The sequence below is a fragment of the Salvelinus alpinus genome, chromosome 8 (genome assembly GCF_045679555.1).
Source record: "Salvelinus alpinus chromosome 8, SLU_Salpinus.1, whole genome shotgun sequence".
In the NCBI taxonomy this organism is placed as follows: Eukaryota; Metazoa; Chordata; class Actinopteri; order Salmoniformes; family Salmonidae; genus Salvelinus; species Salvelinus alpinus.
Genome location: NC_092093.1, coordinates 85,513,905 through 85,539,168, shown reverse-complemented (window position 1 = coordinate 85,539,168; position 25,264 = coordinate 85,513,905). Strand labels below are relative to the sequence as shown.

General features: G+C 44.7%; 1 protein-coding gene across 1 annotated transcript in view; it reads right to left on the bottom strand.

Annotated features, from left to right (window-relative positions):
* LOC139583809 (CYFIP-related Rac1 interactor B) overlaps window positions 1-25,264 on the bottom strand; it is a 56,044-nt gene that overhangs the window by 11,178 nt on the left and 19,602 nt on the right. The window contains exons 3-5 of the mRNA XM_071415318.1: window positions 6,109-6,191; window positions 5,622-5,743; window positions 5,223-5,328 (exon numbers count right to left, since the gene is read on the bottom strand). Of these exons, the coding sequence (XP_071271419.1) occupies window positions 5,223-5,328; window positions 5,622-5,743; window positions 6,109-6,181 (301 nt within the window). The 5' untranslated portion in view covers window positions 6,182-6,191. The remainder of the gene's footprint in view (window positions 1-5,222; window positions 5,329-5,621; window positions 5,744-6,108; window positions 6,192-25,264) is intronic.

The window sequence follows — 25,264 nt, the reverse complement described above, 5'->3', positions numbered from 1 at the left end:
TATGGCAACTAGAATTTCCTGCTTCTGTAAGCCAGGGACAAGGAGAGGGTGTCAGAGATGAGGAGGGAGGGAGAAAATATACAATTGTGGATTGTTTGTGAGTTGAATGATAAGCTCAATATCTGCTTAATAAATGTAACAATTGTAAAGTACATAATGTGTGCCAAATAGAATTGCCCTGATGGTAGTAGCTGTACAAAACAAGGACATGTGATGGAGTGATGATGGTGCCCACTGCCCAGGGCCCTATGACAGTCTAGAGTTGGGGAGGGGTGGGGGTCAAGGGAAGAGCTGTCTCTAGGGGTGGGATGGTGGAAGGGGATAGAAAGATCACCTAATCAGATGGAGATGAGACATGAGTCTAATTATCTGAGACGTGGGAGGTGCTCCATTCAGCCATGCTTCCTGCCATTGTTTTGACAGTAAGTAAATATGAAGACTTTACATGACTTTAATGGGGTAAACCACACAGTTCTGTAGTAACAAGCTAGGTAATGGAACATATAATCACTCCCCCACTAGTATCCTGGCCAGCTGTGCATTTCCCAACGATGCCTTTCTGTAAAGGAGGTGAGTGAGCTAACGCAGTAGACACCCAAATGCTTTTCCGTTTGCATTTCCATGTCTCAAGATAGCTAACGAAAGCACCAAGATGCTCACCATGAATAAACAATGGCAAAACCATCCATGAGGGAAAATGTAGTTGCAGTCAGAAAGTGAAGAAGCATTCACGGTCTAGACTCACGAAGACAACTAGATTTAATATAATGACATAACCCAGATGAGCCAAACACACACACACAGTGTAATCTGGTTGCACAATAACACCAACTTCCACCTGGCTGTACATAATCGTGACTCTGATCCATTTACAACTCTTACCACTTACAGTAGAGCACAAGGACATAATACACACCGCTATAAACCAGACAAAATTATTCTCTCTTAAGATAGACACACAGAGATCCGCAGACAGAGGTTTTTGCAGAGGCGGACTGCGAGCTGGCAGTGCTGTCCAGTAAATTGAGCATGTTGGCTATTCTGTAATGACCCCCATCTGCTTGTGACAGCGCATTGCTTCTGCTGCAGCGAGGAGGAGAGGGCTGGTTAAAAATGGCCTTAGTGACGCAACAGAAGTTGAGATGGGGCTGCTTTTAGGACTCATATCTGAATCGAGGCACACTACCATGTCTGGAGTCTGGAGGATGGGAGGGCGCGTCTGATCACGGATCACGGACCCTTCAGGTCACGGGCAGAGCAGGCGAGCGGAATGTGGGAACGTAGACTAGGCAGGCGCTGCTCAGCTCTGTTCATATTGGGAGAGGAGGGGATGGGTGGGAGGGTCAGAGGGTTGGCAGATATTCACTCCAACCCTGCCGTCAATGGACTCCTGTCCTGAACACTTCTATTGTCCTGAACACTTCAGTGTGCTTAAACCTGAACGATGAGCGACACAGTTATAATATTGTGGAAGGTAGTTTCTAATGTTCGGAACATACATTTCTGGGGGGGTAATAACACAGCGAGGTCTGATAAGCCATCTCTCAGCCAGCAGCCATCCTCTCTGTCTGTCTGCAGCTGAGCCAGTCTGCGGAAAAGGTCGGCGGGCATCTCTTATGTCAGGCAGGAGGCAGCTGAGGCAAAGGTGGCCCCCGGAGTCAGAGCAGTGGAGCGGACGGACGGATGCGTGGGGAGACAACCTACTTCATTATATAACACACACAACATGGCCTTGGTGGGCTGGTGCCCACTGTGTTCATTAACTGACTGCAGTCTCAGCCAGTCGCCACTGTGATTAAGGGGTTAAGGTCGACGAAGCGGCAAGGGACGGACTGCTGGTCCTCTCTCTCTCTCAAATCAAATTGTATTAGTCACATGCGCCGAATATGCGCCGCGTAGACCTTACAGTGAAATGCTTACTTACGAGCTCCTAACCAACAATGGAGTTACATTTTGGGGGGGATAAGAATAAGAGATAAAAGTAAAAAGTAATTAAAGGGCAGCAGTAAAATAACAATAGCGAGACTATATACAGGGGGGTACCGATACAGAGTCAATGTATGGGGGCACTGGTGAGTTGAGGTAGTATGTACATGTAGGTAGAGTTATTAAAGTGACCATGTATAGATAACAACAGAGAGTAGGAGTGGTGTAAAGAGGGGGTGAGGGGGGGGGGCTGCAAATAGTCTGGGTAGCCATTTGACTAACTGTTCAGGAGTCTTATGGCTTGGGGGTAGAAGCTGATAAAGAAGTCTCTTGGAACTAGACTAGGCGCTCCGGTATCACTTGCCGTGCGGTAGCAGAGAGAACAGTCTATGACTAGGGTGGCTGGAGTCTTTGACAATTTTTCGGGCCTTCCTCTGACACTGCCTGGTATAGAGGTCCTGGATGGCAGGAAGCTTGGCCCCAGTGATGTACTGGGCCATTCGCACTACCCTCTGTAGTGCCTTGCGGTCTGAGGACCCATGCCAAATCTTTTCAGTCTCCTGAGGGGGAATAGATTTTGTCATGCCCTCTTTACGACTGTCTTGGTGTGCTTGGACCATGTTAATTTGTTGGTGATGTGGATAGCAAGGAACTTGAAGCTCTCAACCTGCTCCACTGCAGCCCTGCCGATGAGAATGGGGGTGTGCTCGGTCCTCTTTTTCCTGTAGTCGACAATCATCTACGTTGTCTTGATCACGTTGAGAGAGAGGTTGTTGTCCTGGCACCACATGGCCAGCTCTCTGACCTCCTCCCTATAGGCTGTCTCATCGTTGTCGGTGATCAGGCCTTCCACTGTTGTGTCATTAGCAAATTGAATGATTGTGTTGGAGTCGTGCAGTCATGAGTGAACAGGGAGTACAGGAGGGGACTGAGCACGCACCCCTGAGGGGCCCCCGGGTTGAGGATCATCATGGCGGATGTGTTGTTACCTACCCTTACCACCTGGGGGAAGCCCGTCAGGAAGTCCAGGATCCAGTTGCAGAGGGAGGTGTTCAGTCCCAGGGTCCTTAGCTTAGTGATGTGCTTTGAGGGCACTATGGTGTTGAACGCTGAGCTGTAGTCAATGAATAGCAATCTCATATAGGTGTTCCTTTTGTGGGAAAGGGCAGTGTGGAGTGCAATAGAGATTGCATCATCTGTGGAGCTGTTGGTGCGGTATGAAAATTGGAGTGGGTCTAGGGTTTCTGGGATAATGGTGTTGGATGTGAGCCATGACCAGCGTTTCAAAGCATTTCATGGCTACAGATGTGAGTGCTACGGGTCGGGAGTCATTTAGGCAGCTTACCTTAATGTTCTTGGGCACAGGGACTATGGTGGTCTGCTTCAATGTTGTTATTACAGACTCAGACAGGGAGAGGTTGGCTCGTGTCACTAGGCAGCTCTCAGCTGTGCTTCCCTTTGTAGTCTGTAATGGTTTGCAAGCCCCTGCCACATCCGACGAGCGTCAGAGCCGATGTAGTACGATTCGATCTTAGTCCTGTATTGACGCTTTGCCTGTTTGATGGGTCGTCGGAGGGCATAGCGGGATTTCTTATAAGCTCTAGCCTTTAGCTCAGTGCGGATGCTGCCTGTAATCCATGGCTTCTGGTTGGGGTATGTACGTACGGTCACTGTGGGGACGACGTCATCGATGCACTTATTGATGAAGCCAATGACTGATGTGGTGTACTCCTCAATGCCATCGGAGGAATCCCGGAACATATTCCAGTCTGTGCTAGCAAAACAGTCCTGTAGTTTAGCATCTGCTTCCTGTGACCACTTTTTTATTGATCTAGTCACTGGTGCTTCCTGCTTTAACTTTTGCTTGTAAGCAGGAATCAGGAGGATAGAATTATGGTCATATTTGACAAATGGAGGGCAAGGGAGAGCTTTGTATGCATCTCTATGTGTGGAGTAAAGGTGGTCCAGAGTTCTTTTTGTTCTGGTTGCACATTTAACATGCTGATAGAAATTTGGTCAAACGGATTTAAGTTTCCCTGCATTAAAGTCCCCGGCTACTAGGAGCGCCGCCTCTGGGTGAGCTTTTTCTTGTTTGCTTATGTCGGAATACAGCTCATTCAATGCTTTTCTTAGTGCCAGCCTCTGACTGTGGTCGTATGTAAACAGCTACAAAGAATACAGATGAAAACTATCTCGGTAGGTAGTGTGGTCTATAGCTTATCATGAGATACTCAAAATACATAGACCGCCACCCCTTGTCTTACCATACGCCGCTGTTCTATCCTGCTGGTACATCGTATAACCAGCCAGCTGTATGTTGATATTGTCGTCGTTCAGCCACGACTTTGTGAAGCATAAGATGTTACAGTTTTTAATGTCCCGTTGGTAGTTTAATCTTCCGTGTAACTCGTCGATTTTATTCTCCAAAGATCGCACGTTTGCTAGCAGAATGGAGGGAAGTGGGGGTTTATTTGATCGCCTACGAATTCTCAGAAGGCAGCCTGACCTTCGGCCCCTCTTTCTCCGCCTTCTCTTCACGCAGATCACAGGGATCGAGGCCTGTTCTCAAGGAAGCAGTATATCCTTCGCGTTGGACTCGTCAGACTCATGAAAGGAAAAAAAGGATTCTTCTACTCCGTAGTGAGTAATCGCAGTCCTGATGTTTAGAAGTTATTTTCGGACATAAGAGACGGTAGCGGCAACATTATGTACAAAATAAGTCAAAAACATAAGTTACAAACAACGCAAATAAACAAACAAAAAAACACAATCGGCTGGGGGCACGTAAAACGTCTGCCTTCTTCTCAGGCGCCATCTTACATTCCTTTCCATGGTAATGAGGAGTCCTCAGCTCTGGGAGGAGGTGGGTATCACATCTAGCCGGAGTGCAACGCAAGCAAGCATCCCAGCCCATGGCTAGGAGTGTGTGCACTGTGCATGTGTGTGTGTGTGTGTGTGTGTGGTTATGCATGTTCATTTCTGCAGTTCAGCAGCCGATATCGCTGATGTGATTGCGCATAGAGACGGTTAAGGTCATGAGAGCAGTGTGTGTATCTTACATATAACCACTAGAGAAGCTGTAGCTAGTGAACCTGACCTTTTACACAAAGCTCTGAAGGACACGTCACTAGTCTCAGGCAGGTGTGGGTGTTGTTTTGAGACTCAGAACAGGGGCTGTATGCATCAAGCGTATAGGAGTGCTGATCTAGGACCAGATCGCCCTGTCCATGTCATCTTTATTAATTGTGATCTTATAAGGAGAAACTGATCCTAAAAATCAGGCCCCAGGTACGTACCTAATCTCTGTGAGAACTGGTAGAACTTCTTGAGTTTCCCCACCAGGGGGACCACGGCCGCCCACGCTGCCTTCTGTAACGCCTCATCGTTGGGGTTCTGGATTGCCTGGGGGACAGGAAAGACAAGATGTTGAATAAAGTCTGAAGTTAGTTAGTATCTAGTTTAATCCTGAGTTAGTAGTTTATCTAGTTAGTAGTTTAATCACCTTCTGGGGCTGTATGTATCAAGCGTCTCAGAGTAGGACTGCTGATTTACGACCAGTTTGACCCTTTAGATCGCAATGACTACAATTACATGGACATGGGCAGGATCTGATCCTTGATCAGCATTCCTACTCTGAGACTCATGGCCCGCTCCCTTGTATGAATGAAGGTTTGGTGATGTTTTTAGTATTTTACCTCTCTGATCTCTTGACCCGCTCCCTTGTATGCTTGCAGTTCGTCCAGGATTCCCCTAGCATCCTTCAGCACCAGGTCCACCTTCTCCCACACTTCTCGTTCTGCGTCTGTGGGCTGGGCATCTAGTGGACACAGGAAGACAATCAAGTGGGTATTTCTATGACTGATAGGGAGTCTACAGATATAAGTGAAGAGGCTCTAGGCTAGTAGGCTAGGCTACATCTCCTTTCTAATTGTTATTCCAATGCAGAAATTCAGTGTTGTGTCAGGTAGTTTCTAATGTAATATCATGTTCGGAACATCCAATCCTACAATGACAGCATAGCTAAGAGAAGAGCTGATGATGCAAATGGGAAATAGATTAGGTTCTGTAGCCTCTGGGGGTGAGGAGAGGTAAGAAGGGGGACGGCTAAAATAAGTATGATTGGAAGTTCAAGTGTGTAGATAGGGATTGTAATAAAAGAACCCTTCCCCCCCAAAAACATACTTTCAAAATCGAGGAAAAAATTGGGCTCCTGTTCCAGATCTGTGCAAGTCAGGACTTTTAGCAGGTTCCCCATGTTACGATACCTGTTGAGACAAAAGGAGAAAACACAACAATATGGTTTAACATGAGTGGAGGCAAGTACACAAAATATATGGGTTTGTTAGTAGTGGGAAGTAGTAAATGTTGTGGTATTGAGGGGGCTGGCAGCCCTGGTTCCTGCTATGTGCCCCAATGGGTCCTCTGAGACCCTGTGTGGTTTTCCTGTACCGTGCACTGGCCCACCAGATGTCCCCAAAAAGCCCATCTCCCCTAAAATAGAGGACAATTTACGGGAATCACTCTGCCTCAGAGACCAAGTCCAACTGAGTGTGACTTCTAAATTTTACTCAATTCCCTGCAGATAAGCATTTACGTCTAACGTTTACTAACAGCCGTTATATGCAAACTTGTCTGTTAAATTAGCTTCTTTGTTCTGTCACACATACCCTGTACATGCACATGGATAAATTCAGATGTGAACCTAACAGGGTTCAGAGTTCAGATCCTGACCAATGACTGTCCTCACTATAGCAAATGACTTGATCTGATGATCATGATCTGATTCCCAGTGCAAAAGTGGATCATTGTGGTATGCCATATCCCACTGCTGGCTTGCTTCTGAAGCTAAGCAGGGTTGGTCCTGGTCGGTCTCTAGATGGGAGATCATATGCTGCTGGAAGTGGTGTTGGAGGGCCAGTAGGAGGCAATCTTTCCTTTGGTCATAAAAATAAAAAATATCCCAATGCCCCAGGGCAGTGATTGGGGACATTGCCCTGTGTAGCGTGTCGTCTTTCGGGTGGGATGTTAAACGGGTGTCCTGACTCTCTGTGGTCACTAAAGATCCCATGGCACTTATTGTAAGAGTAGGTGTTAACCCTGGGGTCCTAGCTAAATTCCCAATCTGGCCCTCTCACGGTCACCTAATCAAATTTTATTTGTCACATGCGCCGAATACAACAGATGTAGACCTTACAGTGAAATGCTTACTTACAAGCCCTTAACCAACAATGCAGTTTTAAGAAAATACCCCCCCCCCAAAAAAAAAGTAAGAGAAAATAATAACAAATAATTAAAGAGCAGCAGTAAATAACAATAGCGGGGCAATATATAGGCAATATATAGGGGGCACCGGTGTCGAGGTAATTGAGGTAATTATGTACATGTAGGTAGAGTTATTAAAGTGACTATGCATAGATAATAACAGAGAGTAGCAGCAGTGTGGGGGTGGCAATGCAACTAGTCTGGGTAGCCATTTGATTAGCTGTTCAGGAGTCTTATGGCTTGGGGGTAGAAGCTGTTTAGAAGCCTCTTGGACCTAGACTTGGTGCTCCGGTACCGCATGCCGTGTGGTAGCAGAGAGAACAGTCTATGACTAGGGTGGCTGGAGTATTTGACAATTTTTAGGGCCTTCCTCTGATACCGCCTGGTATAGAGGTACTGGATGGCAGGAAGCTTGGCCGTTCGCACTACCCTCTGTGGTGCCCTTGCGGTCGGAGGCCGAGTAGTTGCCATACCAGGCAGTGATGCAACCCGTCAGGATGCTCTCGATGGTGCAGCTGTAAAACCTTTTGAGGATCTGAGGACCCATGCCAAATCTTTTCAGTCTTTTGAGAGAGAATAAGTTTTGTTGTGCCCTCTTCACGACTGTCTTGGTGTGCTTGGACCTTGTTAGTTTGTTGGTGATGTGAATGCCAACTTGAAGCTCTCAACCTGCTCCACTACAGCACTGCCGATGAGAATGGGGGCGTGCTCGGTCCTCCTTTTTCAGTAGTCCACAATCATCTCCTTTGTCTTGATCACATTGAGGGAGAGGTTGTTGTGCTGGCACCACACGGTCAGGTCTCTGACCTCCTCCCTATAGGCCGTCTCATCGTTGTCGGTGATCAGGCCTACCACTGTTGTGGCATTAGCAAACTTAATGATGGTGTTGGAGTTGTGCCTGGCCATGCAGTCATGAGTGAACAGGGAGTACAGGAGGGGACTGAGCACGCACCCCTGAGGGGCCCCTGTGTTGAGGATCAGCGTGGCGGATGTGTTGTTACCTACCCTTAACACCTAGGAGTGGCCCGTCAGGAAGTCCAGTATCCAGTTGCAGAGGGAAGTGTTTAGTCCCAGGGTCCTTCGGTTAGTGATGAGCTTTGAGGGCACTATGGTGTTGAACGCTGAGCTGTAGTCAATGAATAGCATTCTCACATAGGTGTTCCTTTTGTCCAGGTGTGAAAGGGCAGTGTGGAGTGCAATAGAGATTGCATCATCTGTGGATCTGTTGGTGCGGTATGCAAATTGGAGTGGGTCTAGGGTTTCTGGGATAATGGTGTTGAATGTGAGCCATGACCAGCCTTTCAAAGCATTTCATGGCTACAGACGTGAGTGCTACGGGTCGGTAGTCATTTAGGCAGGTTACCTTAGTGTTCTTGGTCAGCTTACAATTGGCTCATTCATCCCCCCCTCCTCTCTCCTGTAACTATTCCCCAGGCCGTTGCAGTAAACGAGAACGTGTTCTCAGTCAACTAACCCGGTAAAATAAGGGGGGGAAAATGTAATATATTGTTCTGTTTGTGAATGCCAAGTGAACACAAAAACGGAAATTTCAATCTCTGGTTGTCTGCAACCAGTCAGATTTCCTGGAACCGAGGCAGTTAATTCCTAGAAGCAGAGGGGTGTGTGGGGAGGGGAGATAATCTCACCTCAGAAGGAGTAGTGTGAGAACTAAGCCCACTATCCTTCCCCAGCCCCTCTCACTAGTGTCAATATGAGGCACACAGATTCACCCAGTACCTGGAAAACACAGGTAAACCAACCCCCAAACCGAGCAGAGGGAAACCACTGTTGTAGAGTTCTGGGAGAGGGAACCCCTGCTGTACACACTGTCGGGTAAGAGGGTCCCGTGTTTTGTGTGCGCACACACACCTTATGGATGTTCCTAATACAGTTCATTCCTGGCCAATGACTCATATTTAGGGCAAAATTGGAGTATGGTACAAGAACACACATTCTGTATGCGCTACTGTATAACACAAAACTTTCCAGTCCCGAGGTGCACTTAGACTGTCTGTCACAGCACTGAGTCATTCCCTAGAAAGCCAAGTTGAGGAAATAGAATAAATATGGAAAATATGGACCAGACAAGCATGTACAGTTCTGCAGAATCGGACAAACTGAAGCATTCACACTGCCCAGACTCAGGAGCTAAAGAAGTCCATGATTGCCCCGACAGTATTTTGACTGCTCCTTTTATGACTGCAGTCTATTGGCGATATTTAGAAAGCATCTCAGTGCAGGGGTGCTGATCTAGGATCAGCAGAGAGCCACGCGCCAGGAAGCCAGTGGGATATAGGTCCTTCTGATTCCCTGTCTGGAGTTGTGTGTTATGTAATCAGGAGTGACAGCCTGGCAAGACAACACCTTCTCTCCACAACTAGAAAGCACAGAGGCCTGTTGGGTTGGTACTGTACTGAGAGACAATGTTCAAATGGCTTTGGATCAGGAAATGGCATTGGATCAGGGGTAGAGAGAAGATAAGATGAGAAAAACTTTATTGTCCCTGAAGGTACATTTTCTTGGACATTTAAGTGCTGTTGCTGGCTAGTAGTGACACTGAGCTAGACTGGCGACACCTTGTGACAAGGTGGAGATGGCTGAGAGATTCAACCTTGGTGACAGGGTGAATACTCTGATTACTGGTGGCAGGTTAAAACAAACTCAGTGGCTGAGTGAGTACTGGTAAACCCGAGTAAGCTGATTAAGGTTAAAGTCAAGGTAAAGCTTAGTGACAGAGTGAAGCTCAGTGACAAGTTGAAATTAATTGCCAGTGATTGTGAATGAGCGCAGAAGCAAGGTAATTGACAAGTGATGACTAGAGACAAGATAAAGTTATAGGCTAGTCACTACATTTTTCCTCCTTGTGGTTGAATAACTCACGATGAATAAATATAAGTATTATCCTTTTAAACAAGTATTGGTGTAATCATTTGAAGGAGGCATTGAGGACACATTGTCTTCGCCTGTACACTAGTACTCCCTGCAACTTTCATTAATGATCTCTCTCCCTCTCCCTGCACTCGCTGAACCGGTTTCCATGTGACCCACTGCCCACCTGGGGCACACCCACCTGTCACCTGCCATGCCTGGCTCTTTCATAACACTCTCCGTTAACGTGACCTGAATGATGCTGCTACACCTCACTGGCTAACTCCCTACTACCTTATACTGGTGGTAGCGACATAGCGGAAAGGGACAAGAACAGAGGAATACTTTTACGTCTCATTAGTTGTATGTACGGGATATGCATGGTATACATCGTCCAACAAAACGCTTACTTGCAGGTTACTTCGATGTAATGCGACAACAATAAGAAATAGTAAAAAAAATATATAAGAATACGAAGAAAGTAAATGACAGTAGAATAGAATAAACATTTTAGCATGAGTGTAATACAGGAATGCATAATTTATAGTCCAATATTTACACGTGTATTGGGGAAGGGGGGGATGACGGGCAAGTGTATAAATTGAGCAGTACAATAAGAATCTGGTAGCAGCAGTTGTGGTGTGTGCTAAGGTGAGAAGAATCAGAGCAGGTGGTCAGTACAGTTTAAGTGTTCAGCAATCTGATTGCTTGTAGATAGAAACTGTCTCTGAGCCTGTTGGTATCAGACCTCATGCACCTCAATGCGGAACTGTAGTCAATGAACAGCATTCTCACAGGTGTTCTTCTTGTCCAAATGTGTTACGGCCATGTGAATAGCGATGGAAATGGCATCTTCCGTGGATCTGTTGGAGCGTAGGCAAATTGGAGTGGGTCCAGTGTGCCGCTGGCCTTGATGTGTGCCATGACCAGCCTCTCGAAGCATTTCATGATGACCGAGGTGAGTGCGACGGGGCGATAGTCATTTGGGCATGTCACCTTGTCTTTCTTGGGCACTGGGACGATGGCGGTCTCCTTAAAGCAGGTGGGGACCACAGAGACCGTTTGAAGATGTCAGCTGGTATTCACGCTTTTGAGAGTTTCGTCACGTCAGCCTCGGAGAGCGGAAACACCTGGTCGTAAGGAGCAACAAGAGTCTTCCTGGACGGCTCAGTACTGTAGAGGGGAAGACAAGGGAGGAATCACCTCGTTGATTATCCCCAGATGGAGGGGAAGGAGTGAAGTCACATCACCATGTTGTTGAATGACTAGGCCTTCCCAATGCCTCTCCCCTAGTCCTCTACTGCCCCCTCTCAGGGAGTAGTATGAGGCATGGTGCCACCACCAGGCTCAGAGAGCTAAACACAGCTCCCTCGCTCAGTCTACACTGAGGTCATTTTAAGGACGGGGATTTGCGGTAGCTTCGGCTTCGCATTTCAAAGTCCAAGAGAAGATGCTCCAGCTTATGAAAAACCTAATGAGAGATGAAATGAGGACAGGCTTTCTTTCTTTTGCTTTTTGCCGCGCCAGCAGAAATGATTTTGGTGAATGGTTGAATTACAGACCCCCAGGTTCTCATTCAAACCAAATGAAAAGCTAAACCTATTAATGATAACTAAAAAATATATATATCAAACTTGTACTCGTACATTGAAAATGTTTCTATTTTGAGCCAAAGTGTAGGTGCCAGTGACGAACGGGAAATGGTTTTCAAATCAAATCAAATCAAATTTTATTGGTCACATAAACATGGTTAGCAGATGTTAATGTGAGTGTAGCGAAATGCTTGTGCTTCTAGTCCGACAGTGCAGAAATATCTAACAATTCCACAACAACTACTTAATACACACAAATCTAAGTAACGGGATGGAATACGAATATGTACATATAAATATATGGATGAGCGATGACCGAACGGCATAGGCAAGATGCAATAGATGGTAATAGAATACAGTATATACATATGAGATGAGTAGATATGTAAACATTATTAGTGACTAGTGATCCATTTATTAAAGTGGCCAATGATTTCAAGTATGTATGTAGGCAGCACCCTCTCTGTGTTAGTGATGGCTGTTTAACAGTCTGATGGCCTTGAGATAGAAGCTGTTTTTCAGTCTCTCTGTCCCAGCTTTGATGCACATGTACTGACCTCGCCTTCTGGATGGTAGCGTGGTGAACAGGCAGTGGCTCGGTGGTTGTTATCCTTGATGATTTTTGTGGCCTTCCTGTGACATCGGGTGCTGTAGGTGTCCTTGAGGGCAGGTAGTTTGTCCCCGGGAATGCGTTGCGCAGACCGCACCAGCCTTGCAGTTGTGGGCTGTGCAGTTGCCGTACCAGGCAGTCATACAGTCCGACAGGATGCTCTCAATTGTGCATCTGTAAAAGTTTGTGAGGGTTTTAGGTGACAAGACAAATTTCCTCAGCCTCCTGAGGTTGAAGAGGCACTGTTGTGCCTTCTTCACCACACTGTCTGTGTGGGTGGACCAATTCAGTTTGTCCGTGAAGTGTACGCCGAGGAACTTAAAAAATCTTCCACCTTCTCCACTGCTGTCCCGTCGATGTGGATAGGGGGGTGCTCCCTCTGCTGTTTCCTGAAGTCCATGATGATCTCCTTTGTTTTGTTGACGTTGAGTGAGAGGTTGTTTGAGAGGTTGTCACCACCTCCCTGTAAGGTTGTCTCGTGGTTGTTGGTAAATGGTTTGTGGTAATGATCCATTGCTCTAAATCATGTGAGATGAAGAGGAGTAGAACATTCAGTGCTGAGAGTAGAGGAATGCAAGAGAAGAGACAGGAAGGGGGTGGTTTTGCGCCCATTCATTGGTATTGGAGGTTCTGATATGTCAGTGGGAGTCCCGGCCCAGCGGACAGGGTGTGGTTATTTTTGTTTTGGACCCCCCCACTGGGCGATCGTGTGCTCACAGAGGGGGGGGGGGTTCGTCTAGGGCCAGGGTGCACTGCTTTGCAACCGCGAGCCCAACAACGCTCTCGAATTGGCTAAGCCACACTGCACCACCATGTGCTGTATCCATGGACTCAAAAAAAGCTGGTGCCATTGAAAACAAGCGGCCAGCCAATCAGAGGCGAGCTTGGAGAGAGATGGTACAGTGGTGGTAAGACTTGAAAGCACATGAATATATTAATACAGTTGAGGTCATGCGCCAAAAAACTGCAGATTAGAAGGGGAGCGAGGGGATCTGGTGAACAGGCATTGAAGGAATGTTTTTTCCAGCTTCCAGCACTAAGTGAATAATTTCCCTGAGCAAAATGCATCTTGGTTTTTGCCAAACTGCTGTCATGTTCTAAACTAAATGACAACTCACAAATATTTATACTGACAATATTCCTGTATAAAAGATATATACTTTTTTATTTTTTATTTGAGAGCGGACTTGCACAGCCTAGGAGAATGAAACAGTGGAGGAATAACAATAACGTCATGAGTGAGGAGATCTCGGTATCAGCCCTGAAGATCCTAATATTCAGTGCCACACCCATTGAACATGGTGACCCCAGGATGGCATTCCTGGAGTCACACAGACACACACCTCCGTACCCCCTCCATGGAAACGCCCCAAAAACACTGCTAGACTTGAGGCTCCGGGTCTGCTGCGATGCCCTATAAAAACAGCTCATTGCTGCAGGGGGATTATAGTGCTGACATTCCACTACTACGCTATTCTCTCTCTCTGCAGCAGCGTGAGGATCCACTCTTACTACGGCAGTGATGCCCAGCCATCCCTGTTTATTTCCTCTTCAAATCTACAGACAAAACCCCCATAATGACAAAGCAAAAACAGGTTTTTAGACATTTTTGCTAATTTATTAAAAAGTACGAAATTGAAATATCACATTTACATAAGTACTCAGATCCTTTACTCAGTACTTTGTTGAGGCACCTTTGGCAGCGACTACGGCCTCGAATCTTCTTGGGTATGACGCTACAAGCTTGGCACACCTGTATTTGGGGAGTTTCTCCCATTCGTCACTGCAGATCCTCTCAAGCTCTTGTCAGGTTGGATGGGGAGCGTCGGTGCACAGCTATTTTCAGGTCTCTCCAGAGATAGTCTCTCAGATTCAAGTCCGGCCTCTGGCTGGGACACTCAAGGACATTCAGAGACTTGTCCCGAAGCCCCTCTTGCGTTGTCTTGGATGTGTGCTTAGGGTTGTTGTCCTGTTGGAAGTTAAACCTTCACCCCAGTCTGAGGTCCTGAGCACTCTGAAGCGGGTTTTCATCAAGGATCTCTCTGTACTTTGCTCTGTTCATCTTTCCCTTGATCCTGACTAGTCTCCCAGTCCCTGCCGCTGAAAAACATCCCCACAGCATGATGCTGCCACCACCATGCTTCACCGTAGGGATGGTGCCAGGTTTCCTCCGACGTGACACTTGGCATTTAGGCAAAAGAGTTCAATCTTGATTTCATCAGACCAGAGAGAGAATCTGGTTTCTCATGGTCTGAGAATCTTTAGGTGACTTTTGGCAAACTCCAAGCTGGCTTTCATGTGCCTTTTACTGAGGAGTGGCTTTCGTCTAGCCATTACCACAAAGGCCTGATTGATGGAGTGCTGTAGAGATGGTTGTCCTTCTGGAAGGTTTTCCCATCTCCACAGAGGAACTCTGGAGCTCTGTCAGAGTGACCATCAGGTTCTTGGTCATCTCCTTGACCAAGGATCTTCTCCCCCGATTGCTCAGTTTGGCCAGGCGGCCAAGTCTAGGCAGAGTCTTGGTGGTTCCAAACTCTTCCATTTAAGAATGATGGGGGCCACTGTGTTCTTGGGGACCTTCAATGCTGCAGAAATCTTTTGGTACCCTTCTCCAGATCTGTGCCTCGACAGAATCCGGTCTCGGAGCTCTACGGACAATTCCTTCGACCTCATGGCTTGGTTTTTGCTGTGACATGCACTGTCAACTGTGGGACCTTATATAGACAGGTGCGTGCCTTTCCAAATCATGTCCAATCAATTGAATTTACCACAGGTGGATTCAAACCAAGTTGTAGAAACATGTCAAGGATGAATAATGGAAACAGGATGCACCTGAGCTCAATTTAGAGTCTCATAGCAAAGGGTCTGAATACTTTGGTAAATAAGGTATTTTTGTTTTTTATTTTTAATAAATGTGAGAGAAAAAAATTAAAAACCTGTTTTCGCTTTGTCATTATGGGAGAAGAAGAAAAAGATTTAATCAATTTTAGAATAAGGCTGTAACGTAACAAAGTGTTGAAAAAGTAAAAGGGTCTGAATACTTTCCGAATGCACTATATATTTGATGGAAATGCAAAAACAAATTGTCTTTATGTGACTATGATATGTGGGGGTGTATTTGGGGAGGGGGGGAGTACTGCAGTGGCGGAAGCAGAGCAGAGAGGGAGGCAGCTTTAAACTTGACCTAGATTCTCAGGGTGACAAGCCACATCGCATTAGCCCAAGTCGGCCAGGACCAGACCCACCGGAGCTCGCTGCTCTCTGACACTGGCCCGATATGACAGGCAGAAAAATGGGGGAGCACTTCCCAAAATGGGGCTGGCACGCAGCACCTCCCCATGATGAGCATTACTGCAGTCAATGCACACGTTTTATCTCCTGTTTTGTATCAACGTAGCCTACTACTACTACTTTAACATTTCAACACTCATCAGATTATTGAGGCAAACTACAATTCATCCTTAAAGCTGCATATTTGAAGATAAAAAATAAAACCTTTGAAATCCAAAGCGACCAACCAAAGCAGCAGAACTCACAGAGAGAGAACTGGAGGATGAAACCAGGAGATTCAGCTAAGCCCTACTCTATGGACTGTACCTGATCAAAGCCAGAAACCATGGAAACAACTACAGTCGGCTACACACACAAACATACGCGCGCTCACACACACGCATGCTCACACACGCATGCTCACACACACACGCATGCTCACACAACTTTGTATTACAATACTTGTGAGGACTTTTTTTGCCATAACCTTAGCCCTAACTTTAACTCCTAACCCTAAACCATAATCTAACCCTTACTCCTAAACCCTAAACCTAACCCCTAAGCCTAAAATAGCCTTTTTAGAAGTGAGGACTGGCCAAATAGCCTCACTTCGCTGAATTTCCCTTGGTTGACCATTGTTGTGAGGACTTCTGGTTGTCACAACCATAGTACAAATTGTTGGGAACACACACACTATTCTTCAAGAAGCAATGGCTATACCTATATCATTAATTCAAAAGTTTTAAAAAATGGATGTACCAATCCCAGATTGCCCCTAACTCTCTCTGAGTAGTTGAGGCAGTATTTGGTATTTTATTAGGATCCCCATTAGCTGTTGCAAAAGCAGCAGCTACTCTTCCTGGGGGTCCACACAAAACATGAAACATAATACAGAATGACATAATACAGAACATCATTAGACAACAGAACTACATACATTTTTAAAAAGACACACGTAGCCTACATATCAATGCATACACACAAACTGTCTAGGTCAAAATTCGATTTGATTTCAAATAGGGGAGAGGCGTTGTGCCGTGAGGTGTTGCTTTATCTGTTTTTTGAAACCAGGTTTGCTGTTTATTTGAGCAAAATGAGATGGAAGGAAGTCCCATTCAATAAGGGCTCTATATAATACTGTACGTTTTCTTGAATTTGTTCTGGACTTGGGGATTCATTTATAGTCCATAGAGACAGAGCAACCTGGGGATCACTGCAGTGCTGTGGATAAGACCTGGTGTTCTCTCCGTGCATGAAGAAAGAAAAAAACACGCACCGACTGAAATATTCTTCACGTTTTTTTTTTCTCCACAGGAGCAACATCAGTACTGGTGATGACAAGTCCCCTGTAGCCAGACTTAGTGGTTGTACTGCCACTTAAGAAGAGAGGAGGTGATAGGGAAAAGTTGCTGTTACAGAGGCATATTCTATCCATGCCTTCCTTACAGGTAGCCCTAGAGGCCTGAATGAAGAACTTCTGTTAGTTTGCTGCCTGTAAACAAACAGTCGCGCATTTCTTTGCATTTTGAACCTCTTGTGGGTAAACAGTAGAACATTTATGTAAATAACGTATGTAAATAATATATGTAAATAATAACTGTGAAAAAAAACAAAGCAGTACTGTGATGTGGCGTAATCTATAAATATGGGTGAATTGCTCTCCCAACTCTGACAAAGGGCAGCCGCTGAAACGTTGACAGTTTACTCTGACCTCTGCTGCTAAACAAATACATAAATTCAAATCAAAATCAAATCAAATGTTATTTGTCACTGCGCCGAATACAACAGGTGAAATGCTTACTTTTACAAGCCCTTAACCAACAATGCAGTTCAAGAAATAGAGTTAAGAAAATATTTACAAAACATAAAAAAATAATTAAAATTAAATAAAAAGGAACACCATAAAATAATAACAATAATAACAATAACGAGGCTATGTACAGGGGGTAAAGGTTAGTCAAGGTAATTTGTACATTTAGGTAGGGGTAAAGTAGATAATGAACAGCGAGTAGCAGCAGTGTAAAAACAAGGGGGGGATCCAGTTGCAGAGGGAGGTGTTTAATCCCAGGATCCTTAGCTTAGTGATGCGCTTTGAGGGCACTATGGTGTTGAACGCTGAGCTGTAGTCAATGAACAGCATTCTCACATAGGTGTTCCTTTTGTCCAGGTGGGAAAGGGCAGTGTGGAGTGCAATTGAGATTGCGTCCTCTGTGGATCTGTAGGGGCGGTATGCGAATTGGCAGTGGGTCTAGGGTTTCCGGGATGATGGTGTTGATGTGAGTCATTGGTTTTTCCTTCGTTCAAGTATACGCCTTTTGAACCCGACACCCAAATACCTTTTGTTACTACAAACACTTGAGCTGAGCACACCGATTTCTCTTTCTATGACCTCGCCATGCAGACAGCTATAACATACGGTGTAATGGGGCAGAGAGCAGAACTTCCCCACAGCCCCACACCCTGTGGGGTGGTAGTTAGTGAGGGGTGGGTGGGGGTGAAGGGGGGCAAAGGCTGCATATCGTAGGTCACATGTCGCAGGCCCCAAACCATCATTACACAAATGACCTTTTGACTGTGTCTGAGTCATGGACGCAACACAGCATACTGTATCACACTTTATAGGCGGCAGAATATAGGCCTATATATCAGCATCTCTTAGAGACTGTGTATTACATTTTATATAAAAAGTACATACAGTACACTGCACATGTAAGTAACATAGATTTTTCAGTATTTTTTTTGTTTTTGAACCCTCACAAGATTAAGGGTGGGGCACAGTGGAGCTTGCTGAGGTTTGGGGAGATGACAGTTATCGGTACACACATACTGGTATCTCGATTTAGAATGCATTGAGCGCCCTCTGGAGGTGATGAACAGAAGTACATAGGAGACCTTGAGGAGGAAGAGCGACCACTCCCAAACTCTGAGCCATGCTAGAGGTATTACACATGCCAGCTTCAGCTACACATCCTTTAGGTGCCACAACAAACTCAGATAAATAAATATCTCAATCAATGTCCTTTGACAGCTGTCTTCACTTCCCAAATATTTTGGGTATACAGTTTAATTTCGCCCTGGATTAAGCCAACCATGTCTCAAATTAAAACGTTCTAAAATCATAATAACACATGCGTCAACCCTGACATTGAGACGTTACCATAGAATGTACATGCATAATGTGGATAACATTCTACTAAAACCACTTTGGATTAATTAGCATAACCTGTTGGATAAAAAATGTACTATATGCCAGTTAGCAGACACTTTTATCCAAAGGAATTTACAGTAGTGCATGCATATATTATCGTTTGGGTGGCCACAGCAGGAATTGAACCCACAAGCCGGGTGTCACTAGCACCATGCTCTACCAACTGAGTTGGGTCTCAAAGCTGTGGAACACACAGAATGTTCGACATCTTGTCATGCATGCTGCAGCCCATCCTCTAAAATAGGGACATTTCCTGAGCTCTCAAACACTGCAGTATTAGATTAGCAGACATCTTGCCATGTACTGCATCAAGGGTTAAGGGGGGCTAGTGTTCAAATAATTGGATTAGGGCGCCACCTTGTGCCATGTTGAGCTACAGGAAGAACGCAACATTAATTTTGGCAGTGGCACTTTAACAGTGATATTGTAATTTATATGGCCTGCCCTATAAAACAGACAGACGTAGATCGACAGAGAGAGAGACACAGACAGAGAGAGACACAGAGAGAGACTCTGGATGCAGAATTCTGCAAAAATATCCTCCGTGTACAACGTAGAACACCAAATAATGCATGCAGAGCAGAATTAGTCCGATACCCACTAATTATCAAAATCCAGAAAAGAGACGTTAAATTCTACAACCACCTAAAAGCAAGCGATTCCCAAACCTTCCATAACAAAGCCATAACCTACAGAGAGATGAACCTGGAGAAAAGTCCCCTAAGCAAGCTGGTCCTAGGGCTCTGTTCACAAACACACCCCACAGAGCCCCAGGTCAAAAGCACAATTAGACCCAACCAAATCATGAGAAAACAAAAAGATAATTACTTGACACATTGGAAAGAATTAACAAAAAAACTGAGCAAACTAGAATGCTATTTGGCCCTAAACAGAGAGTACACAGTGGCAGAATACCTGACCGCTGTGACTGACCTAAACTTAAGGAAAGCTTTGACTATGTACAGACTCAGTGAGCATAGCCTTGCTATTGAGAAAGGCCGCCGTAGGCAGACATGGCTCTCAAGAGAAGACAGGCTATGTGCTCACTGCCCACAAAAAGAGGTGGAAACTGAGCTGCACTTCCTAACCTCCTGCCCAATGTATGACCATATTAGAGAGACATATTTCCCTCAGATTACACAGATCCACAAAGAATTCGAAAACAAATCCAATTTTGATAAACTCCCATATCTACTAGGTGAAATTCCACAGTGTGCCATCACAGCAGCAAGATTTGTGACCTGTTGCCACAAGAAAAGGGCAACCAGTGAAGAACAAACACCATTGTAAATACAACCCATATTTATGCTTATTTATTTTCCCTTGTGTACTTTAACCATTTGTACATTGTTACAACACTGTATATATATATAATATGACATTTGTAATGTCTTTATTGTTTTGAAACTTCTGTATGTGTAATGTTTACTGTTAATTTTTATTGTTTATTTCACTTTTGTATATTATCTACCTCACTTGCTTTGGCAATGTTAACACATGTTTCCCATGCCAATAAAGCCCCTTGAATTGAAATTGAATTGACAGAGAGAGACAGACACAGAGACAGAGAGACAGACACAGACAGAGAGACACAGAGGAGACAGAGAAGAGATGCAGAGACCTCACACTCAACGTCAACAAAACAAAGGAGATGATTGTGGACTTCAGGAAACAGCAGAGGGAGCACCCCCCTATCCACATCGACGGGACAGTGTTTACATACCCTACATTACTCATCTCATATGTATATACTGTACTCGATACCATCTACTGCATCTTGCCTATGCCGTTCTGTACCATCAATTATTCATATATCTTTATGTACATATTCTTTATCCCTTTACACTTGTGTGTATAAGGTAGTAGTTGTGGAATTGTTAGGTTAGATTACTCGTTGGTTATTACTGCATTGTCAGAACTAGAAGCACAAGCATTTCGCTACACTCGCATTAACATCTGCTAACTATGTGTATGTGACAAATAAAATTTGATATGCAGAGAGAGAGAGAGAAAGACACCGAGACACAGAGACAACGACACACACAGAGACAGAAAGACACCGAGACAGAAAGACACCAAGACAGAAAGACACCAAGACACAGAGACCGAGAGAGAGAGAGCGGTCATCTGCCTTTGGACTAAAGAGCAGAAACCTGGACTTCACCAAAGAAATTGGAAATACAGACATTGTCATCCTTCAAGAAACATGGTACAGAGGAGACGGACCCAAGGTTTACCCTCTAGGTTACAGAGAGCTGGTAGTCCCATCCACCACACTACCAGGTGGGTGGTATAGAGGAGACGGACCCAAGGGTTGCCCTCTAGGTTACAGAGAGCTGGTAGTCCCATCCACCACACTACCAGGTGGGTGGTATAGAGGAGACGGACCCAAGGGTTGCCCTCTAGGTTACAGAGAGCTGGTAGTCCCATCCACCACACTACCAGGTGGGTGGTATAGAGGAGACGGACCCAAGGGTTGCCCTCTAGGTTACAGAGAGCTGGTAGTCCCATCCACCACACTACCAGGTGGGTGGTATAGAGGAGACAGACCCAAGGGTTGCCCTCTAGGTTACAGAGAGCTGGTAGTCCCATCCACCACACTACCAGGTGGGTGGTATAGAGGAGACAGACCCAAGGGTTGCCCTCTAGGTTACAGAGATCTGGTAGTCCCATCCACCAAACTACCAGGTGTGAAACAGGGAAGGGACTCAAGAGGTATGCTAATTTGGTATGGAGCAGACCTAACTCATTCTATTAAATTAATCAAAACAGGAACATTTTACATGTGGCTAGAAATTCAAAAGGAAATTATCTTAACAGAAAAAAAATGTCCTCCTGTGTGCTACCTATATCCCCCCACTAAAATCCCAATACTTTAATGAAGACAGCTTCTCTATCCTGGAGGGGGAAATCAATCATTTCCAGGCCCAGCGACATGTACTAGTCTGTGGTGACCTAAATGCCAGAACCGGACAAGAACCTGACACCCTCAGCACACAGGGGGACAAACACCTGCCTGGAGGTGACAGCACTCCCTCCCCCATATGCCCCCCTAGGCACAACTATGACAACATAACCAACCAAAACTGGTCACACCACCTGCAGCTCTGTCCCACGCTGGGTCTGTACATAGTCAATGGTAGGCTTCGAGGGGATAGTTCATCTATTGGCAGTAGTACTGTAGACTACTTTATCACTGACCTCAACCCAGTCTCTTAGAGCGTTCACAGTCAGCCCACTGACACCCCTATCAGATCACAGCAAAATCACAGTCTACTTGAACAGAGCAATACTCAAATCATGAGGCATCAATGCCAAAGGAACTGAATAATATTAAGAAATGCTATAGATGGAAGGAAAGTAGTGTTGTAACCTACCAAAAAACTATTAGGCAACAACAAATTCAATCCCTTTTAGACAACTTCCTGGACAAAACGTTCCACTGTAATAGTGAAGGTGTAAACTTGGCAGTAGAAAATCTAAACACCACATTTGACCTCTCAGCTTCCCTATCAAATAAAAAAAAAATCGAACAGAAAACCGAAGAAAATTAACAACAATGACAAATGGTTTGATGAAGAATGCAAAAAAAACTAAGAAAGAAATTGAGAAACTTGTCCAAACAAAAACACAGAGAGACACAGAAAACCTGAGTCTACGTCTTCACTATGGTGAATCACTAAAACAACACAGAAATACACTACGGAAAAAGAAGGACCAGCACTTCAGAAATCAGCTCAATGTAATTGATGAATCCAAAGACTCTAACCACTTCTGGGAAAATTGGAAGACACTAAACAAACAACAACACGAAGAGTTATCTATCCAAAATGGAGATGTATGGTGAAACCACTACTCCAGTCGTTTTGGCCCTATAACAAAGAACAAAGAGTAAAAACATATACATGATCAAATACAAATCTTAGAATCAACTATTAAAGACTACCAGAAGACACTGGATTCTTCAATTACATTGAATGAACTACAGGACAAAATACAAACCCTCCAACCCAAAAAGGCATGTGGTGTTGATGGTATCCTCAATGAAATGATGAATTATACAGACAACAAATTCCAATTGGCTATACTTAAACTCTTTAACATCATCATTAGCTTTAGCATCTTCCCCAATATTTGGAACCAAGGACTGATCACCCCAAGGACTGATCACCCCATGATCTCACTGTGGGGTGAGACATGGAACCAGCTTAAGCCCCACCATCTTCAACATATATATCAACAAATTGGTGAGGGCACTAGAACAGTCTGCAGCACAAGGCCGCATCCTACTAGAATCTGAAGTCAAATGTCTACTGTTTGCTGATGATCTGGTGCTTCTGTCCCTAACTAAGGAGGGCCTACAGCAGCACCTAGATCTTCTGCACAGATTCTGCCAGACCTGGGCCCTGACAGTAAATCTCAGTAAGACAGGACCACAAATACAAATTTCATCTAGACACCGTTGCCCTAGAGCAAACAAAAAACTATACATACCTCGGCCTAAACATCAGCACCACAGGTAACTTCCACAAAGCGGAGAACGAGCTGAGAGGCAAGGCAAGAAGGGCCGTCTATGCCATCAAAATAATAAAATTCGACATACCAATTAGGATCTGGCAAAAAATACTTGAATCAGTTATAGAACCCATTGCCCGTTATGGTTGTGAGGTCTGGGGTCCACTCACCAACCAAGAATTCACAAAATGGGACAAACACTAAATTGAGACTCTGCATGCAGAAATCTGCAAAAATATCCTCAGTGTACAATGTAAAACACCAAATAAGGCATGCAGAGCAGAGTTAGGCCGATAGCCGCTAATTATCCAAATCCAGAAAAGAGCGATTAAATTCTACAACCACCTGAAAGGAAGCGATTTCCAAACCTTCCATAACAAAGCCATCACCTACAGAGAGATGAACCTGGAGAAGAGTCCTGGAGAAGAGTCCCCTAAGCAAGCTGGTCCTGGGGCTCAGTTCACAAACACAAACAGACCCCACAGAGCAACACACAATTAGACCCAACCAAATTATGAGAAAACAAAAAGATAATTATTTCCAATGTGTCAAGTAATTAACAAAAAAACGGAGCAAACTAGAATGCTACTTGGCCCTAAACAGAGAGTACACAGTGGCAAAATACCTGATCACTGTGACTGACCCAAACTTAAGGAAAGCTTTGAATATGTACAGACTCAGTGAGCATAGCCTTGCTATTGAGAAAGGCCACCGTAGACAGACCTGGCTCTCAAGAGAAGACAGGCTATGTGCACACTGCCCACAAAATGAGGTGGACAGTGAGCTGCACTTCCTAACCTCCAGTCAAATGTATGACAATATTAGAGACACATATTTCCCTCAGATTACACAGATCCACAAAGAATTTGAAAACAAACCCAATTTTGATAAACTCCCATATTTACTGGGTGAAATACCACAGTGTGCCATCACAGCAGCAAGATTTGTGACCTGTTGCCACAAGAAAAGGGCAACCAGTGAAGAACAAACACCACTGTAAACACAACCCATGCTTATGTTTATTTATTTTCCATTTTGTACTTTCACATCGTTGCAACACTGTATATGTACATAATATAACATTTGAAATGTCTTTATCCTTTTAGAACTTCTGTGAGTGTAATGTTTACTGTTAATTTGTATTGTTTATTATCTACGTCACTTGCTTTGGCAGAGAGAGAGAGAGATTTATATAATTTTTATGAATAATGACTAAATGATGTATACATTTAACGTAGAACTATAACTAACAGAATTCTACCCAGTCACTGTATGAAATTTATTAGAATTCATAAATCTAAATCTGATGTGTGTAGTTTTAGTCAGAATTAGAACAAGGACTTTTTGTTCCTTTTTAGTATGTAAGCAGGGTGCAAGTGTGAAACAAATGATAAGAGGAGCTATCGACAGACAAGATGTACTACTGTGCTCCTTTCAGGACATTCTGTCCCCACCCAGGGAGGGGAGAGACCTTGGGCTTGTAGTAGATTGTATAACAGGTGGCAGACAATGTATGAGAAGGAGAAGACTTGTGAACTATATTGTCATTGTCTTAGAGGAGGAGGGACAGTTATGACGAAATGAGAGGTATATAAACCAATGTACATGTAAGGATGGGGAGAGCTTCGGTAAATAAACATGCTGACTATGGTAGACTGGCCTCTGTCTGTTTCATTTTAATTAGAACCTTACAAATTAAATTCTTAGTAACAGACAGAATATGTTAATTGAAGTTCAGTTTATGAACATTGAGAACAAAATTCTCGTAACACAGAGAGACACAGACAGAGAGACACAGACAGAGAGACACAGACAGACAGACAAAGAGAGAGAAGCTGGTGTGATGCTCAGGGGAACGGAGGTTGCAGAGGTAAAAAGCATGTCAACCCTTCAGAAACATAAATAATTAGGGATGCACGAAATATCGGTAAGCATATCGGAATCGGCCGATATTAGCTAAAAATATCAACATCGGCTCTATGTATAGTTTAACGCCGATGTGCAAAACCGATG